At 42.4% G+C, this 16,012-nt stretch overlaps 1 protein-coding gene across 2 annotated transcripts in view; it reads right to left on the bottom strand.

Annotated features, from left to right (window-relative positions):
- Positions 1-368: 368 nt before the first annotated feature.
- The window catches only part of lin52 (lin-52 DREAM MuvB core complex component), a 120,964-nt gene continuing 105,320 nt past the window's right edge, over positions 369-16,012 (bottom strand). For both annotated transcript variants that reach the window (XR_011960410.1, XM_072568204.1), the window contains one exon: positions 369-3,624. Coding sequence is in view for 1 of the 2 variants with exons in the window: in XM_072568204.1 (XP_072424305.1) it covers positions 3,581-3,624 (44 nt within the window). In the remaining variant the exon portion in view is untranslated. The remainder of the gene's footprint in view (positions 3,625-16,012) is intronic.

Raw genomic sequence — 16,012 nt, 5'->3', positions numbered from 1 at the left:
AATGATTTTTGTTTATAATTGGACACTGTATGCAATAAATTTCTCTCTTTACCTTTGGGGTTTGGGTTTGAATCCAGACTGATGGTCCAAAAATATCCTATGTCTGCTCAGTATAAGGGATCCTAAGTGAAATAGGTTTGATCAGTCTCAATCCAGATCCAATCAGAAATTCCTCATGACATAGTCCATTTAAAATGTATGAAATTGACCTGAAACTGACAAGTGGGTCGTTGGGGAAAAATGACTGCAGCTTTTAACCTTGGACTGAATACTGCTTTCCATCTCCACAAATAAGCAACTGATAATGGATGCTGCCGTAAAGCAAAAAATCGGCAAGAACATTTTAATATTTATAACACACATGTCACTCCAAAAATGTAGAAATACATAAAAAGTTTCCCTCCAAGGAGGTTGAAATAATCATTCTTAGGAGTTATGCAAAAGCTAAAATTAGTTTCCAGCCTGAAAACACAAAAAGTAAATATTACAGGAGGAAAATGCCATCAAGCCATCGGAATCTATCCACATTATTTAGTGAAGTTGCCTTCCAATGAAACACACAGATATTTTGGGGCTATCAGTACATTTGCAATTGTGATTGGAACAATGCACTTTTGGGGCTGAGGATAGGTTTGTATTTGCTCTCAGCTTCAGCTGCAAAAGAAAGATTTCAATCTACACAGAAATTGATCATTCAGAAGGTTTTTGTTTCCTAACTTCAGAAAAACAAACAAGTAAAGGAAAAATATCTTCTAGAGGGAGATTTCTTGAAGTTGAGGCTTTGCTCTGAGACTTCACTCAGCACTTACAAAGATGAAAGTGGCAACAATACAAATGTAAGCAATCTGCATGCATACCATTCTATACATAGCACTATAGATGAACCATGTGTCCTGCTCTGCCCAAAGGCAGGTTCCTTTCCTATGCAGCGTTTTAGCAGATTCTCAGGGACAGATGAGGGGATCGGTCCTAAATGTACCACAGTCTTGAAAGGGGAATCAAAGCCATGCTGTTGGTGTTATTGTGTACGACACACTGGCCAATTATCTAAGTGAGCTGACAGCACATGCAACATGTAATGTGCAGCCTTATAGACAAAAGTATTACAGACACCACATTCTCTGCACTATATTATAGATGTAATAAAATATGCACAAATTTATACTCACAGCATTATAAATATAATATGCTATGAACTACATTATACTCAATATTCCATACACAAAATTATAGACATACCATTATTTGCTTGACATTCCACAAACAATGCGCAGCATTGTTTACACATTATCACCTCTGCACAATGTATTATAGACACAGTATTATAAGTAAAACATATGGACTGAGTAATACAAACAAACCTGTATACAGCAGTCTAGACATTTCTTATGGATATGGCATTACATTACTGTCATACTACACACAGCTTTCTAGATACAGCATCATGGGTCAACATTACAGACATGACATCCCATAAACAATTTAGTCACATTGTTATAGACAGTATTATCCACTTGCCATTGCATACACCAAAATATCAACACAACGTTATGTATTTGAGATTATTCACACAGCGTTACAATAAACAATTAGAAACATGAGACTAGAGACACAATATCATACTCACAGATAAATTGACAAAATATCATAGACAGAACTTTATAGACAGTATTTTATATACAAAATTATACACCTGCATTATTAACGCAACATTATAGACAATACATTACACAGCATTATAGACACAGCATTATAAAACATTGTATGAATTTTATGCTCACACGAGAGACACAGCAGTGTAGGCAATACTCTATATAGATAGATATTGTAGACAACATTGTATGAATAGCATTATCTACACAGAAATATAGACACAATATGTAGGTGCTGCATTCTAGACAATGTCCTGCCCCTGCTACCTTCAACAATTTGTGCATGTATGTCCTAGGTTTCTCTGTTCTTGTACCCACTCCAAAATTGTATCCATTAATGTATCACTTCGAGTATGGATATGGCTTTTATTCAGAAATGAAGTATTAACTTTGTTTCTTTCTCCACAGATGCTGCTAGACCTGCTGAGGTTTTTTCCCAGTATTCTTGTGTTTGTTTCAGATTCCCGCTGTCCACAGTATTTTGCCTTTATTCCATTATTTTATATATTTTCTTCTTTTCCCTTATACAGGAATATAACACTTCACATACCTCTGCATGAAATTTAATCTGGCACATGCCAGCTCCTTGTATCAGCCTGTCAAAAGTCCTCCAAAAGACTATCATTGTCTTCCTCACAGTTCAGAATACTTCCAAGTTTACTGATGTCTAAAATTCCTGAAATTGTGCGCTACATTCATGCATCCCTGCAGGATCATTTACACATGACAAATAAAAGCGGGAGTCCGAATACCAATTGTAGTGATTAGAACATGATCAGGTAGGTGGACCTCATAGAATATGAGTTCCCTGATTAGGGCTGTTAATCTGGTCCAATCAGGGATCCCTGGCTGACAGATATAAACAGGAGTGTCAGAGGTTCTGCTCATTTTAGGAGCCAGATCTGAGCTGGTTGAGTTAGTGTCAGGAAAGGGTGACGTCTTGGTGATGGGATACTGGAGTAATTTCACTAATCTTTGGGAAATTCAGTTGTAGACATTTCTCCAAACTGAAAGCAAGAAGTTCACCATTACTCCCACCATGCAGCCAATTTCCTATTCATGTCAAACATTTTATGTTCCATGGACTTCAACTTTGCTGGCAGTGCATTAATATGGCATTTTATCAAACACCTTTGAAAGATCATATGCACCATTTTAACCTCATTACGCTCATCAATGCTCACTATTGTCTCATCAAAACAACCCAGTCAAGTTGGTTAAACATGATTTTTCCTGAACAGATCCATGCTGCCTTTCCAAATTAGCCCACACTTTCCCAAAATACAGTTAATTTTGGACCACATTATCATCTCTAAATGTAGCCCATGACTAAAGTCTGACTTCTCAAACCCTTTCCCACTATAACACCAACTTAAGACTCCACAGCCCGTCAGTGAAAACAGTGAGGGTTGGTGGTGGCCTGGAGTTATGTGAGCTGGGCCTATCTGTTAGAGCTGTACTAACTTGGCCAGAGCTCCAAAGCAGTAATTTCTGTCTCAGAACATACGACTGAAAACTTTTAACTCACCATCTCATTTTAGGAAGTCCGACCTAGATTAACTTGCTTTATTTACATTCATTCACATATCTGGGCATTGCTGGCTAGACCAACATTTGTTGTCAATCCCTAATCACCCTCAGAAGTTTTCTCGAACTGCTCTTGCACATACAGTGTAGGGACACACACCGTGCCTTTGGGAAGGGAATTCCAATAATACTGAAAGAATACCAAAGTGTTCCAGGTCAGGATGGTGTGTGGTTTGGAGGGGAACTTGCTTGGATGCTTTCAACAGAGTCGTTGGATTTATCCTGGTGTCCTTTTTTTCTGAATAAATATGTAACATTTGCAATTCTCCAGTTCACTCACACCATTCCCATATCTAATGAAGATTGAAAAATAATAGGCAGCCCCTCCACAATTTCCAATATTAAAACAGAAAGCACTGATGGAACTCAGCAGGTCTGACAGCATCTGTTGAGAGAGAAAAAACAGGGTTAACGTTTTGAGTCCAATATAATGCTTCTTTGGAACTCCAAACTTTCCATCCTTACTTTTCTCAGCATCCAGCATCCCATTTGATCCCCAAAACACAGTAAACTCAAATACAACCATCCAACTAAGCCTCTTCCTTAACTATTTTATCAAATCCATTATTTCAACTATCTGCTTTTCACTATGCCTCATACCTAACCCTCCCAAACCTAATTCCCCCTTTGCTTAACTCTTACCAATTTCTTGTTCCTGTTCTCAAATATTTTATTAATCTTGACCCTACCATCTCTTCTGAATTAATACATTTTATTGTACTCCCTAACCAAAGAAAGAACCACGTGAATTATCCATCAAGTCTGTGTTTCACAAAATGGTCTGATGTAATGAGGGGTGTACATGTGCAGTTGGAAATCAGCGGCTATTTGTAATGGTGGTGTCCTATCTCCTGCACACCCTACCCCTTTATCATGCAAACTATTTGGTGAATATTAATAGAGGTAGTTAATGACTCCATCACCATATTTCCATGAGCAGTGGTGGTGAGAGAGTAGCTACAATGATTCAGAATCTGAAATCTCAGAGAGTTGCATTAGGGAAACTCAGGAGCTGCTTGTCTCTTTGGAAAGCCACATTCACAGTTGGCCAGCTAGCAAATGGCACTGCTCATTGTCTGCTGGTAAAAGAAAAGCTGGGTGGGGAGCTATTGCAAAGGAAATCAGAAAGAAGAGTGACAACAGCTGAGGAAATATTCTGAATTTAGTTTAGCTTTCCTTTCTTTGGAAATTCTTTCTTTGGAAATGGGGTGGCACGGTGGCTCAGTGGTTAGCACTGCTGCCTCACAGCGCCAGAGACCTGGGTTTAATTTCAGCCTCGGGTGACTGTCTGTGTGGAGTTTGCACATTCTCCCTGTGTCTGTGTGGGTTTCCTCCCACAATCCAAAGATGTGCAGATTAGGTGAATTGGCCATGCTAAATTGCCCATAGAGTTAGGTGCATTAGTTAGGGGGAATGGGTTTGGGTGGGTTACTCTTCAGAGGGTTGGTGTGGACTAGTTGGGCCGAAGGGTCTGTTTTCACATTGTAGGGAATCTAATCTAATCACTGACATCCCAGAAGAGCCCTGTTTATTCACGATGCTCAGGTATGCTTTGATTTCATATTGTTTTGTTACATTTGAAGGGTAAGATACTTGGTAGAATACAAGTGTTAGTTTGTGAGGCTGATGCCACTAAAGCCAAACTTCCACACTGTAAATAATCTAATCTAATCTAAGAACTAGAGGGCATAGATTTAGGGTGAGAGGGGAAAGATAAAAGACACCGAAGGGGCAACATTTTCATGCAGACGGTGGTCCGTGTATGGAATGAGCTGCCAGAGGAACTGGTGGAGGCTGGTACAGTTGCAATATTTAAGAAGCATCTGGATGGGTATATGAATAGGAAGGACTTGAAGGGATATGGGCCGGGCGCTGGCAGGTGGGACTAGATTGGGTTGGGATATCTGGTCGGCATGGACGAGTTGGACCGAAGGGTCTGTTTCCATGCTGTACATCTGTATGACTCTGTGACTCTAGAAGAAGGAGATTACTGAGTGACATGGATTTGAATAGCCCTAATGGGTGACTAAGCATTCTGTTGCTGTTTTATGACAGTTTGCTCAATACACCTATCACAGGCTTTCAATTTTCATTTGAGCTGGTATGCGATTATGAAATTTCTCCCATTAAAGAGAGCAGTCACTGCATTATACACAAACAGAAATTCTACAATTAAGAAACTCAGACGTAAAGTAGATTGAATGAGGGTTTCTGTGAATGCTTAATACCCAGCTGGACAAATTCACCAAGAGCGAAACTGTAGTGATTGGGTATTTATCCAGTTGCAAGAAGCAGTTTACCAAATAAATACCAAATCACTACGGAATCATGAAACCCTTTGCAACACAAACGACCTTGTGATGAACTGTTACTTTTCAGAGTAATTTGGACATTTGTCCTACAGCCACAGAGTCATAGAGACTGACAGCACAGGAAAAGACTTGTCAGCCCATCAAGTTTGCGCCAGACAAAAACAACCGCCTGACCTTTTAAATCCTGTTTTCCAACACTTGGCTGCCTTGTAATTACAAGTATGTATCTAAATATTTAGAGTCATAGAGATGTACAGCATGAAAACAGACCCTTCGGTCCAACCTGTCCATGCCAACCAGATATCCCAACCCAATCTAGTCCCACCTGCCAGCATCTGGCTCATATCCCTTCAAACCCTTCCTATTCATATACCCATCCAAATGCTTCTTAAATGTTGCAATTGTACCAACCTCCACCACATCCTCTGGTAGCTCATTCCATACACGTACCACCCTCTGTGTGAAAGAGTTGCCCCTTAGGTCTCTTTTATATCTTTCCCCTCTCACCCTAAACTTATGCCATCTAGTTCTGGACTCCCTGGCCCCAGAGAAAAGACTTTGTCCATTTATCCTATCCTTGCCCCTCATAATTTTGTAAACCTCTATAAGGTCACCCCTCAGCCTCCGATGCTGCAGGGAAAACAGCCCCAGCCTGTTCAGCCTCTCCCTGTAGCTCAGATCCTCCAACCCTGGCAACGTCCTTGTAAATCTTTTCTGAACCCTTTCAAGTTTCACAACATCTTTCCGATAGGAAGGAGACCAGAATTGCATGCAATATACCAACAGTGGCCTAACCAATGTCCTGTACAGTCGCAACATGACCTCCCAACTCCTGTACTCAGTACTCTGACCAATAAGGGAAAGTATACCAAACACCTTCTTCACTATCCAACTACCTGCGACTCCACTTTCAAGGAGCTATGAACCTGCACTCCAAGGTCTCTTTGTTCAGCAACACTCCCTAGGACCTTACCATTAAGTGTATAAGTCCGCTAAGATTTGCTTTCCCAAAATGCAGCACCTCGCATTTATCTGAATTACACTCCATCTTCCACCTCTCAGCCCATTGGCCCATCTGGTCCAGATCATGTTATAATCTGAGGTAACCCTCTTCGCTGTCCACTACACCTCCAATTTTGGTGTCATCTGCAAACTTACTAACTGTTCCTCTTATGCTCATTTCCAAATCATTTATGTAAATGACAAAAAGTAGAGGACCCAGCACTGATCCTTGTGGCACTCCACTGGTCACAGGCCTCCAGTCTGAAAAACAACCTTCCACCACCACCCTCTGACTTCTACCTTTGAGCCAGTTCTGTATTCAAATGGCTAGTTCTCCCTGTATTCCATGAGATCTAACCTTGCTAATCAGTCTCCCATGGGGAACCTTGTCAAACGCCTTACTGAAGTCCATATAGATCACATCTACTGCTCTGCCCTCATCAATCTTCTTTGTTACTTCCTCAAAAAACTCAATCAAGTTTGTGAGACATGATTTCCCATGCACAAAGCCATATTGACTATCCCTAATCAGTCCTCGCTTTTCCAAATACACGTACATCCTGTCCCTCAGGATTCCCTCCAACAATTTGCCCACCACTGAGGTCAAGATCACCTGTCTATAGTTTCCTGGCTTGTCTTTACCACACTTCTTAAACAATGGCACCACGTTTGCCAACCTCCAGTTTTCTGGCACCTCACCTGTGACTATCGATGATACAAATATCTCAGTAAGAGGCCCAGCAATCACTTCTCTAATTTCCCACAGAGTTCTCGGGTACACCTAATCAGATCCTGGGGATTTATCCACCTTTAACCATTTCTTAAAATGTTATGAGAATTTCTGTCTCTACCGCCCTTACAGGTAGTGAGTTCTAGATTCCCACCACCCTAATGAATGAAAGATTCATCCCCTCTAAACCTTCTGCACCTTACCTCAAATCTGTGCCCCTTCCATCTTCGTTTTCAGCTCTCCTGCTTCCTGTATGGGAAGTCTGTTTCTTGCGTAACTTCACTTCCCCTCATGATTGATCACCAGAAAATCCACAGAAGGAAGCCAGATGGTTCCTTAGTTGTGACTTTTTTTTCTGTTGCCCTTGTCAGAGGACAGCAGGCTTGGTGCCATTCCTAAAACACACTTTCTAGGAGAAAATGCCTCTGCTCCTGCAGAACATTGAGGGGCGAGTGTTCTGGTTTCTGACTGGGGGCATAGCTTTAAATGCCAATTCTTGGGGGGTGGCAGTGCTCTTGTGGTACAATGATAGTGCCCCTATGTCTGGGCCAGGAGACCCAGTCTCACCTGATCCAAAGGTATTTCATATTAAGGTGGCACAGTGCCTCAGTGGTTAGCACTGCTGCCTCATAACTCTGGGAGCCAGCTTCGATTCCAGTCTCTCGTGGCTGGCTATGAGAAGTTTGCTCATTCGCCCCGTGTTTGCATGGATTTCCTCCAGGTGCTCAGGTTTCCTCCTACTGTCCAATGATGTGCAGGTTTGGTGGATTGGCCATGCTAAATTGCCTACAGACTGCAGGTAGTTTAACTATGGGAAATGCAAGAGTGGGAGGTGGATCTGGGTGGGATGTTCTTCAGAGGCTTGATGTGAACTTGATGGGCTGAATGGCCTGCTTCTACACTGTAGGGATTCTATGATTCTTCTACGATAACATCTCTGACCAGGTCGATTTAAGAAAATATCTAAAGATTGTGTGATTTCGAATCAAAGTGAACTTATGTAGAAATCAACTTAAAAATAGAGCTTGCAATAAAGATAAACCCAAAGTGCTGAGAACAAAACAATATTTGGAACTGTTCAGTATTTTATGTCAAAGAAGGGAGCCAGTTGTGAAACATTAAAATAGAGTTGTAGGAATGTTGTCTCCTTTTAGAAAGCGTGTGAATTAGACCAGCAATTAGGGGCTTATTAGGGGTCATGATGTGCTGTGTAACTCGCGTTGCTGGTATCCGCTAAAATGGCCCAGGTCTTCATGGCAAGCCCCAGCTGAGAATAGACCAAGCCATTGTCTTGTCCAATTATTCTGAATGGCCTTTCTTTTTGTTCTCTTTGGGCACGGCTGTCTGATTGCTTTTAACGGGCTGCTCGTTGCATCCACATTACGAGTGTGCTAATTAAAGGAGAAACGGCCACAGTAATTATGTCAGGTCTGGTTAGAATGATGACAATGCAGAATATTATTTTTATGCAACGTTTGTGTAAGCGCCCAGTTTTAAAATCTCATTAAGTGAGAAATGGTCCATGCAGGGAAACTCGGGGCATGTCACACTTACTTACTTTCCTGATTTAAACAAGTACGTGGAATAAATTGAGGCTCCTGGATGGTGTGGACATGCTGTTATTGTGCTAATTACCACTTTTCATACAGACTACTGCTCAAATTCCATCCTTGTCTGTAATTGGATGATAGTTTCTCATGGTGCAGTGGTAATGCTCCTGCCTCTAGTCCAGAAATCCTGGGTTCAATTCCTACCTGCCTTAGAGGTATGTTAAAACAACAAAGAACAGGTTGATTAAAAAAGTAATGATTTGCGGGCTTTTGTGATGTATTGGTCATGTCTGTATCTCTGGGCCAGGTGGACTGGGTTCAGTTCCCATCTGCCCCAGAGATGTGTAATAACATCTCTGAACATTCAGCATTCTGAAGGAGAGTTACTGTACTTGAAACATGAACTGTGCTTTCTGTCTCCACAGATCCTGTCAAACCTGCTGAGTTTCTTCAGCTATTTCTGTTTTCATTTGAAGTTTACGTCTATCTCTTTGGCTGGGTGAGGGAAGAGTTTGTCACTTTGTACTGTGTTGGGTTAAATTGCTGATGTGCTTCGGAAGTTAAGATTTTCTGTTTGAAGTTTCTTCATTCATTTAAAACTCAAATCCCTGTTACACAACATCAATAGTGTCTCTGCTTGGTGGTGTGTCAAGGGGACTCAGAAATAGGTTAAACGAACAATTAAACCACTGGATCCTTGATTCACCGAATGGAACATTTCCAAGGCACAGTGAAGATTTTCTGCAAAGTGTGGTCACCAATGGAGCTGAGCAGGGCCTTGAATTGCACCGGCCCTAAACAACTCTTAGATCTTCTTCACTGCACTATCTTCCTTTAAGATACTCCAAGACCGAGAATTAAGACTTCTGACAAAGCTTTTTCCAGTCTCCCAACAGTATCCTATGTGGATCATTGCCATATTATGTTTGATCACATTCAATTAAAGCATTACTGAATGTTTTTCTATGTCAAAGATGCTACATTAGTACAGTCTGTTGAAGTAGTGAGGGACACCATTATTTTAGTCACTATCCAAAGGACAGCACAAGGGATGAATCATATTTGTTAAATAATGCTAAAATTGGGCTTTAAATCCAGTTGACCGTTGGAAGAAAGGAATAAGGAAACTACGCACCTTTAAGGAAATTGGCTTGTAGTATGAGATGGTGCTGACAGGTTTCAAGAACCTATTCCACAGCATGGAGGAAACTTGGGGAAAAAGCATTTTGAGCGGTTGGGAGAATGGGAGTCTCCTGTTGCAGCTTCAGGAATCTGAATTTATTAAAGAAACCTGGTGGAGCTCCCTTTTTCATTCTGGATGTAGTAATAAAGAGAAACAATGTGGCCGTTTTGGTGTTTGAATTAACATTTACATTGATGGTCTGTGTTTCAGAACTTGGTTTCTAAAGTACATTTCCTCAGTTGAGTGAAGAATGGAAGGGCCCATTGGAAGGGGTTGAATTTTGTCATCAGTACCTTCCTTCATTGAGAGGAGTCTCGCAAGATGTGGAATATGGTCCAATTTTTTTCCAGGATCTCACCTTTGACTTTGACTCTGGTGACCATGAAGACTTATAGAGTATTCCTCCTGAATTTGTCATCATTCTTCGCTTAGGCCACAATAATATTAAAGCCATAGACCTCATCACTGGAAGAACCACAAACCTTTTATCACCGAAGTCCAAACAAGGCTATGTCACTGCACTACCTCTTTTGTGTTATCCTCACCGCAATGCAGTACCTAATCCCCAGCAAATTTCCCAAAGATGTGGGGTAATCTAGAGTGCAGAGAAAAACTGTTCAACCCACTCCATCTTCAATCTGAAATTGAAACCACTCCAACGTCAGGTGTAGAGCTTCCATTTGCAGATGAAACATGTGCATGCTTGCTCAAAAGCTGAGTTTCAGACTATTGCCAATATGTTGTCCAAAACATATAATTAAAATGGGCCTTTCACTAATAGCCTGGAAAACTGAGTTTCTCTTTCATGGAGAGAAACAGAGTTAACATTTTGAGTCCAGTATGACTCTTCTTCAGAAACATTCACTGTTTCTCTCTCCAAAGATGCTAGCAGACCTGTTGAGTTTTTCCAGTGTTCTTGGTGTTTGTTTCATTTGCTTTCATTTAAGGTTCTCTTCAAACCAGATCCCAAAACATCTTTTCCACTGTCAGCAAACACTGCATTGCAAAGTAATATTGTCATAGAGATATACAGCATGGATCAGACCCTTCGGTCCAAACCGTCCACGCCAACCAGATACCCCAACTCAGTCTAGTCCCACTTGCCAGCACCCGGCCCATATCCCTCCAAACCCTTCCTATTCATTTACCCATCCAAATGCCTCTTAAATGTTGCAATTGTACCAACCTGAACAATTCCTCTGGCAGTTCATTCCATACATGTATCACCCTCTACGTGAAAAAGTTGCCCCTTAGGTCTCTTTTATATCTTTCCCCTCTCACCCTAAACCTATGCCCTCTAGTTCTGGACTCCCCCACCCCAGGGAAAAGACTGTCTATTTATCCTATCCATGTCCCTCATAATTTTGTAAACCACTATGCAAGGGAATTTATTCTGACAAAAATGGAATGCTGCTGTACCACTGTGCCCCTATCCTTTGTTCTGCTGCCTATCAAAGTTTACTATGCAATAAAGTTTAATTAGCACATGCATTGGCTATCTTAAGGTTGCTGCAAGATGTATCAAAGGATAGTTGCTGTTGTAGTGCAGTGTGTTTTAATTAGGCCTTTTCTCCTTGAATTGAAAAATGTGGTGCTGGAAAAGCACAGCAGGAAAGGCAGCAGCTAAGGAACAGGAGAGCCGACATTTTGGGCATAGGCCCTTCATCAGGAATATTGGGAGGGGGAGGCAGGTGCTGAGAGATAAATATGAGGGTGGGTTGGGGGAAGGTAGCTAGGAAGGTGGCAGATCGATGCAGATTGGGGGGTGTTAGTGATTGGTCGCAGGGGAGGGTGGAGCAGATAGGTGGGAAGGAAGGTAGACAGGTAGGACAGTTCAAGAGGGCGGTGCCGAGTTGGAGGGTTGGATCTGCGACGAGGTGGGGGGGATGGGAGATAATGAAACTGGTGAATTTGATGTTGATACCGTGTGGTTGGAGGGACCCAGGAAGACTGAAGGTGTTCTTCATCTAGGTATTGGTTGACTTGGATTGGGGGTGGAGGAGGCCCAGGACTTGCATGACTTTGGTGGAGTAGGGTGGAGGTGGGGTAGAGTTGATGTGGTCGGCCACAGGGCAGAGAGGTTGTTTGGTGTGTGTGTCTCAGAGATGTTCCCTGAAACGTTCTGCCAGTTGGCATCTTGTCTCCCCAATGTGGAGGAGACCACATCGAGAACAATGGACACAGTGGAAGAGGTGTTTGGATGTGCAGGAAAATCTCTGCTGGACGTGGAAGGATCCTTTGGGGCCTTGGACAGAAGTGGGGGGGTGGGGGGAAGGGGGGTGATGTGGGCACAGGTTTTACACCGCTTGCTATGGCAAGGGAAGGTGCCAGGTGTGGAGGGTGGATTGGTGGAGGGCATGGACCTAACGATGGAGTTGCAGAGGGATTGGTCTCTGCGGAATGTAGATAGGGTGGGAGAGAAATATATTTCTGGTGGCAAGGTCCGATTGTAGGTGGCAGAAATGAAGAATAATGCGCTGTATCCAGGTTTGAAGGTTAGACGAGGGAGGGGGGTGGGGGGGGGCTTCTATCTTTGTTGCAGTTGGAGGGGTGGAGTTCAAGGACAGGAGTACAGGAAGTGGAGGAGATGTGCTGGAAGGCCTTGTTGATCACATGGAAGGGGAAATTGCTGGAAATAGGAGGCCATCTGGGATGTTCTGGAGTGGAATTACTCCTCACCAGAGCAGATACAGCAGAGGCATAGCAATTGGGAGTAAGGGATAGCATTTTTACAGGATAGAGGTGTGGGAGGAGAGGGGATTTCAAGACTAGGGGGGCATATTTTTAAGGTGAGAGGAGAGAGATTTAGAAAAGACATGAAGGACAAATCTTTTACACAAAGGGTAGTTTGCTTGTGAAATGAACTTCCTGAGGAAGTGATGGATGTGGGTTTACAATGTTTAAAAGACATTGGAATAAGTACATGAACAGGAAAGATTTGTAGGGATATGGACCAGGAGCAGGCAAGTGGGACCAGTTTAGTTTGGGATTATGTTTGGCATGGATTGGTTGGACCAAAGGGTCTGTTTCCGTGCTGTATGACTCTATGACTGTATTGAACAGAAAACTGAAAGTATAGTTGTAAAGGGGAGCCATAGGGTTTCAGGATCATGCTTGGGAAGGTAATTGAACCTGTCAATAAAGCTGTCAACCTCATTTGACATTTGATCTTCTTGTGATTGAAAGGGTACCCAAGGTCTAGAACTAGAGGGCATAAGTTTAAGGTAAGAGGAGAAATATTTAAAAGGGACCTAAGGGACAACGTTTTCACGCAGAGAGTGGTGCATGTATGGAAATGACCTGCCAGAGGAAGTAGTGGAGGCTAGTACAATTAGAACATTTAAAAAAGCACCTGGTTGGGTATATGAATAGGAAGGGTTTAGACGGATATCGACCAAGTGCTGGCAAATGGAACCAGATTAATTTAGGATATCTGGTCGGCATGGACGAGTTGGACTGAAGGGTCTGTTTCCGTGCTGTACATGTTCATGACTCCATGACTCTATGACTTCTCCAGAAGCTGTGAATACAGTATGCTGGATAGGAATAAGTGAGTTTGAGAAACATTACGGGCTCTGAACTATGGTATCCTTAGAGGGAATGGACATCATTAGGCAGAAAATGCCAGTAGCAGGCAGCAGAAAGAAATGGATGTGATGGAAAAGCAATAGTTGTCCCAGAACATGAAGAAGAGTGAAGACAGTGTGCCAAAATAGTCTGCGCTTGAGGCTAGTGTGAATTTACTCAGAGTTTGAGAACAGGAACAAGCCATAGAAATGGTTAAATTGCATGATTTGCATTGATAAGTCAGTAGCTACAAAACTGATTACAGCCGCAGTTTTAGAGCTTGTGTGATTCCACTCCAGATTAAAGATCAGATAATTCTCGGTAGGCAGTTTAATCCTGATTTTCTATTTCAGGAGTGCAAAGAACGTGCACCAGAAATGCAAATGGCTTATCTAGGTTTTTAACTAAAAGTCGAGATTATGGTGTCTAACTCTGCATATTTCTATTGTTTTGTAAGGAACATTTAAATGAAAGCAGTAATATTGGTAATAGCTGATCATGAACTTACCTTTTTAATTTTGTTTCTGTGAAGATGCAAGCTGAGATATGGTTCCTGTGTATGTGAGGGAGTATGAGTGAGTGTGTGTAAATAAGTGAGTGTAATGTATGAGTATGTGTATGAAAATGAGTAGGAGTGAAAAATTATGTGAATGCCTGTGAGATTTAGTGAGTGTCAGGGCAGTGTGAGGGTGAGTGTGAGGGTGTGAGAATGTGAGGGTGTGCGAGTATGGGGGATGTGAGCAAGTGTGACTGAGTGAGTGTGAGAATGTGTGAGGGTGTGAGTAGGTTGTTGAGTGAGGGTGTGAGTGTGAGCATCTGCGAGTGAGCATAAGTTTGAGATTGCAAGGACATGTCAAAGTGTGAGGTAAGTGATTATCAGCTTCTGAGAGTGTGTGGTCACTGTGTGCCTAAGTGTGGAGTGTGAATGTGAGGGTCTGGGAGTGTGAAGGTCAGTGCGAGGACTTTGTGTAAGTGAGTGTGAGGGTCTGAAAGTGAGAGGGGGTGCGAGTGAGTATGGGATGTGAGTGTAAGGATGTGATTGAGTGTAAGGGTGAGTTTGTGGGGGTTGTGCGAGTGAGTGTGGGATGTGAGTGTAAGAGTGTGAAACAGTAAGAGTCTATGGATATGAGGTGTGAGTATGTGTTGAACCTGTATGTGGTGAGAAAAGTGGAGTAGAGTAGGACCCACCATCGCCACAATCTATTTTTCTCATTCAGGGCAAGACAGGCCATGGCCATGGAAGGAAGCACAATGAGTAGCAGTGGACAGGAGATGAGGAAGATATTAAATTGAGGGCAATGATTTGGCAGTCAGGTTTCTCAGTTTATTTGCACCTACCCACTCCTTCCTGCAGCAGACTGATCCTAATCCAGAAGAATTGGGAGGGCCATTCCTGGAAATTTCTCAGGCTGCATAGTCATGTATATTTTCCTTTGTTACAATGAGGAACATTGATCTCCATAATCCCAATCCTCATTCTCCCTCCAACACAACCTTTACTAGCTCCTCCGCTCTAAATGTCATTCTGACTTGCTCCCAACTCTGCTGAGAATGCATGGCCCACACAACCCTTTTCTCAAGTATCTATTTCCACACCTCGCTTCACCCGACAAACATTGAGCTGTCAAAGTGACAAAATAAAAAGTAATGATAAAAGCAGAAAATGCTGGAGAAATTCAGCAGCTCCAGCAGCAATGAAACAGAGTTACAGTTTCAAGTCCAATATGACTCTTCATCAGAACTGAACAATGCTAGAAAATTATGGTTTCATGCTGTTGGCAAAGGGAGGGGGGAGGAATGTGTGGAACAGAAGGTGAAGGTGTCCAGAGCAAAAGGCAAAGGGAGCACTAATGGTAGTAAAGGAGAGATGTAGATGCAAGATAGATGTTAATGTTAGGTGTGAAAAATACAACATAGATCAGTTCTGCTAAAAGCAAACCCATGCCATCAAATCACAGAGGTTGGTTGGGGAGGAGGGGGGTGGTGGGGTTAGTTGGTTGGAGGGGGTAGGACAGAGGGATAGGAGTTTAATCAGAATGGAGGACAATATCAATGCTCTTCATTTGTTGAACACGGTGTTGAGGCCTGATGACTGTACAGGGTGTAAGGAGAAAATGAAGTCTCACTCCTCTAGCTTCCACTGACCTTTGCTAGAATACTGCAGTGGACCTTGGATGGAAATGCAAGTACAAGAGTCAGAAGGTGTACTGAAATGCGTTTTGGTGTCTTCTGCAAACTTAATAACTGTATCTCCTATGTTCATATCCAAATCATTTATATAAATGACGAAAAGTAGTGGACCCAGCACTGATCCTTGTGGCATTCCACTGGTCACAGGCCTCCAGGCTAAAAAACAACCCTCCACCACCACCACCCTCTGTCTTCTACCTTCGAGCCAGTTCTGTATCCAAATGGCTAGTTCTCCCTGT

The sequence above is a fragment of the Chiloscyllium punctatum genome, chromosome 4, assembly GCF_047496795.1.
Source record: "Chiloscyllium punctatum isolate Juve2018m chromosome 4, sChiPun1.3, whole genome shotgun sequence".
Taxonomy (NCBI): Eukaryota; Metazoa; Chordata; class Chondrichthyes; order Orectolobiformes; family Hemiscylliidae; genus Chiloscyllium; species Chiloscyllium punctatum.
The sequence above is the reverse complement of the archived record's forward strand: the minus strand, read 5'-3'. Positions and strand labels throughout refer to the sequence as shown.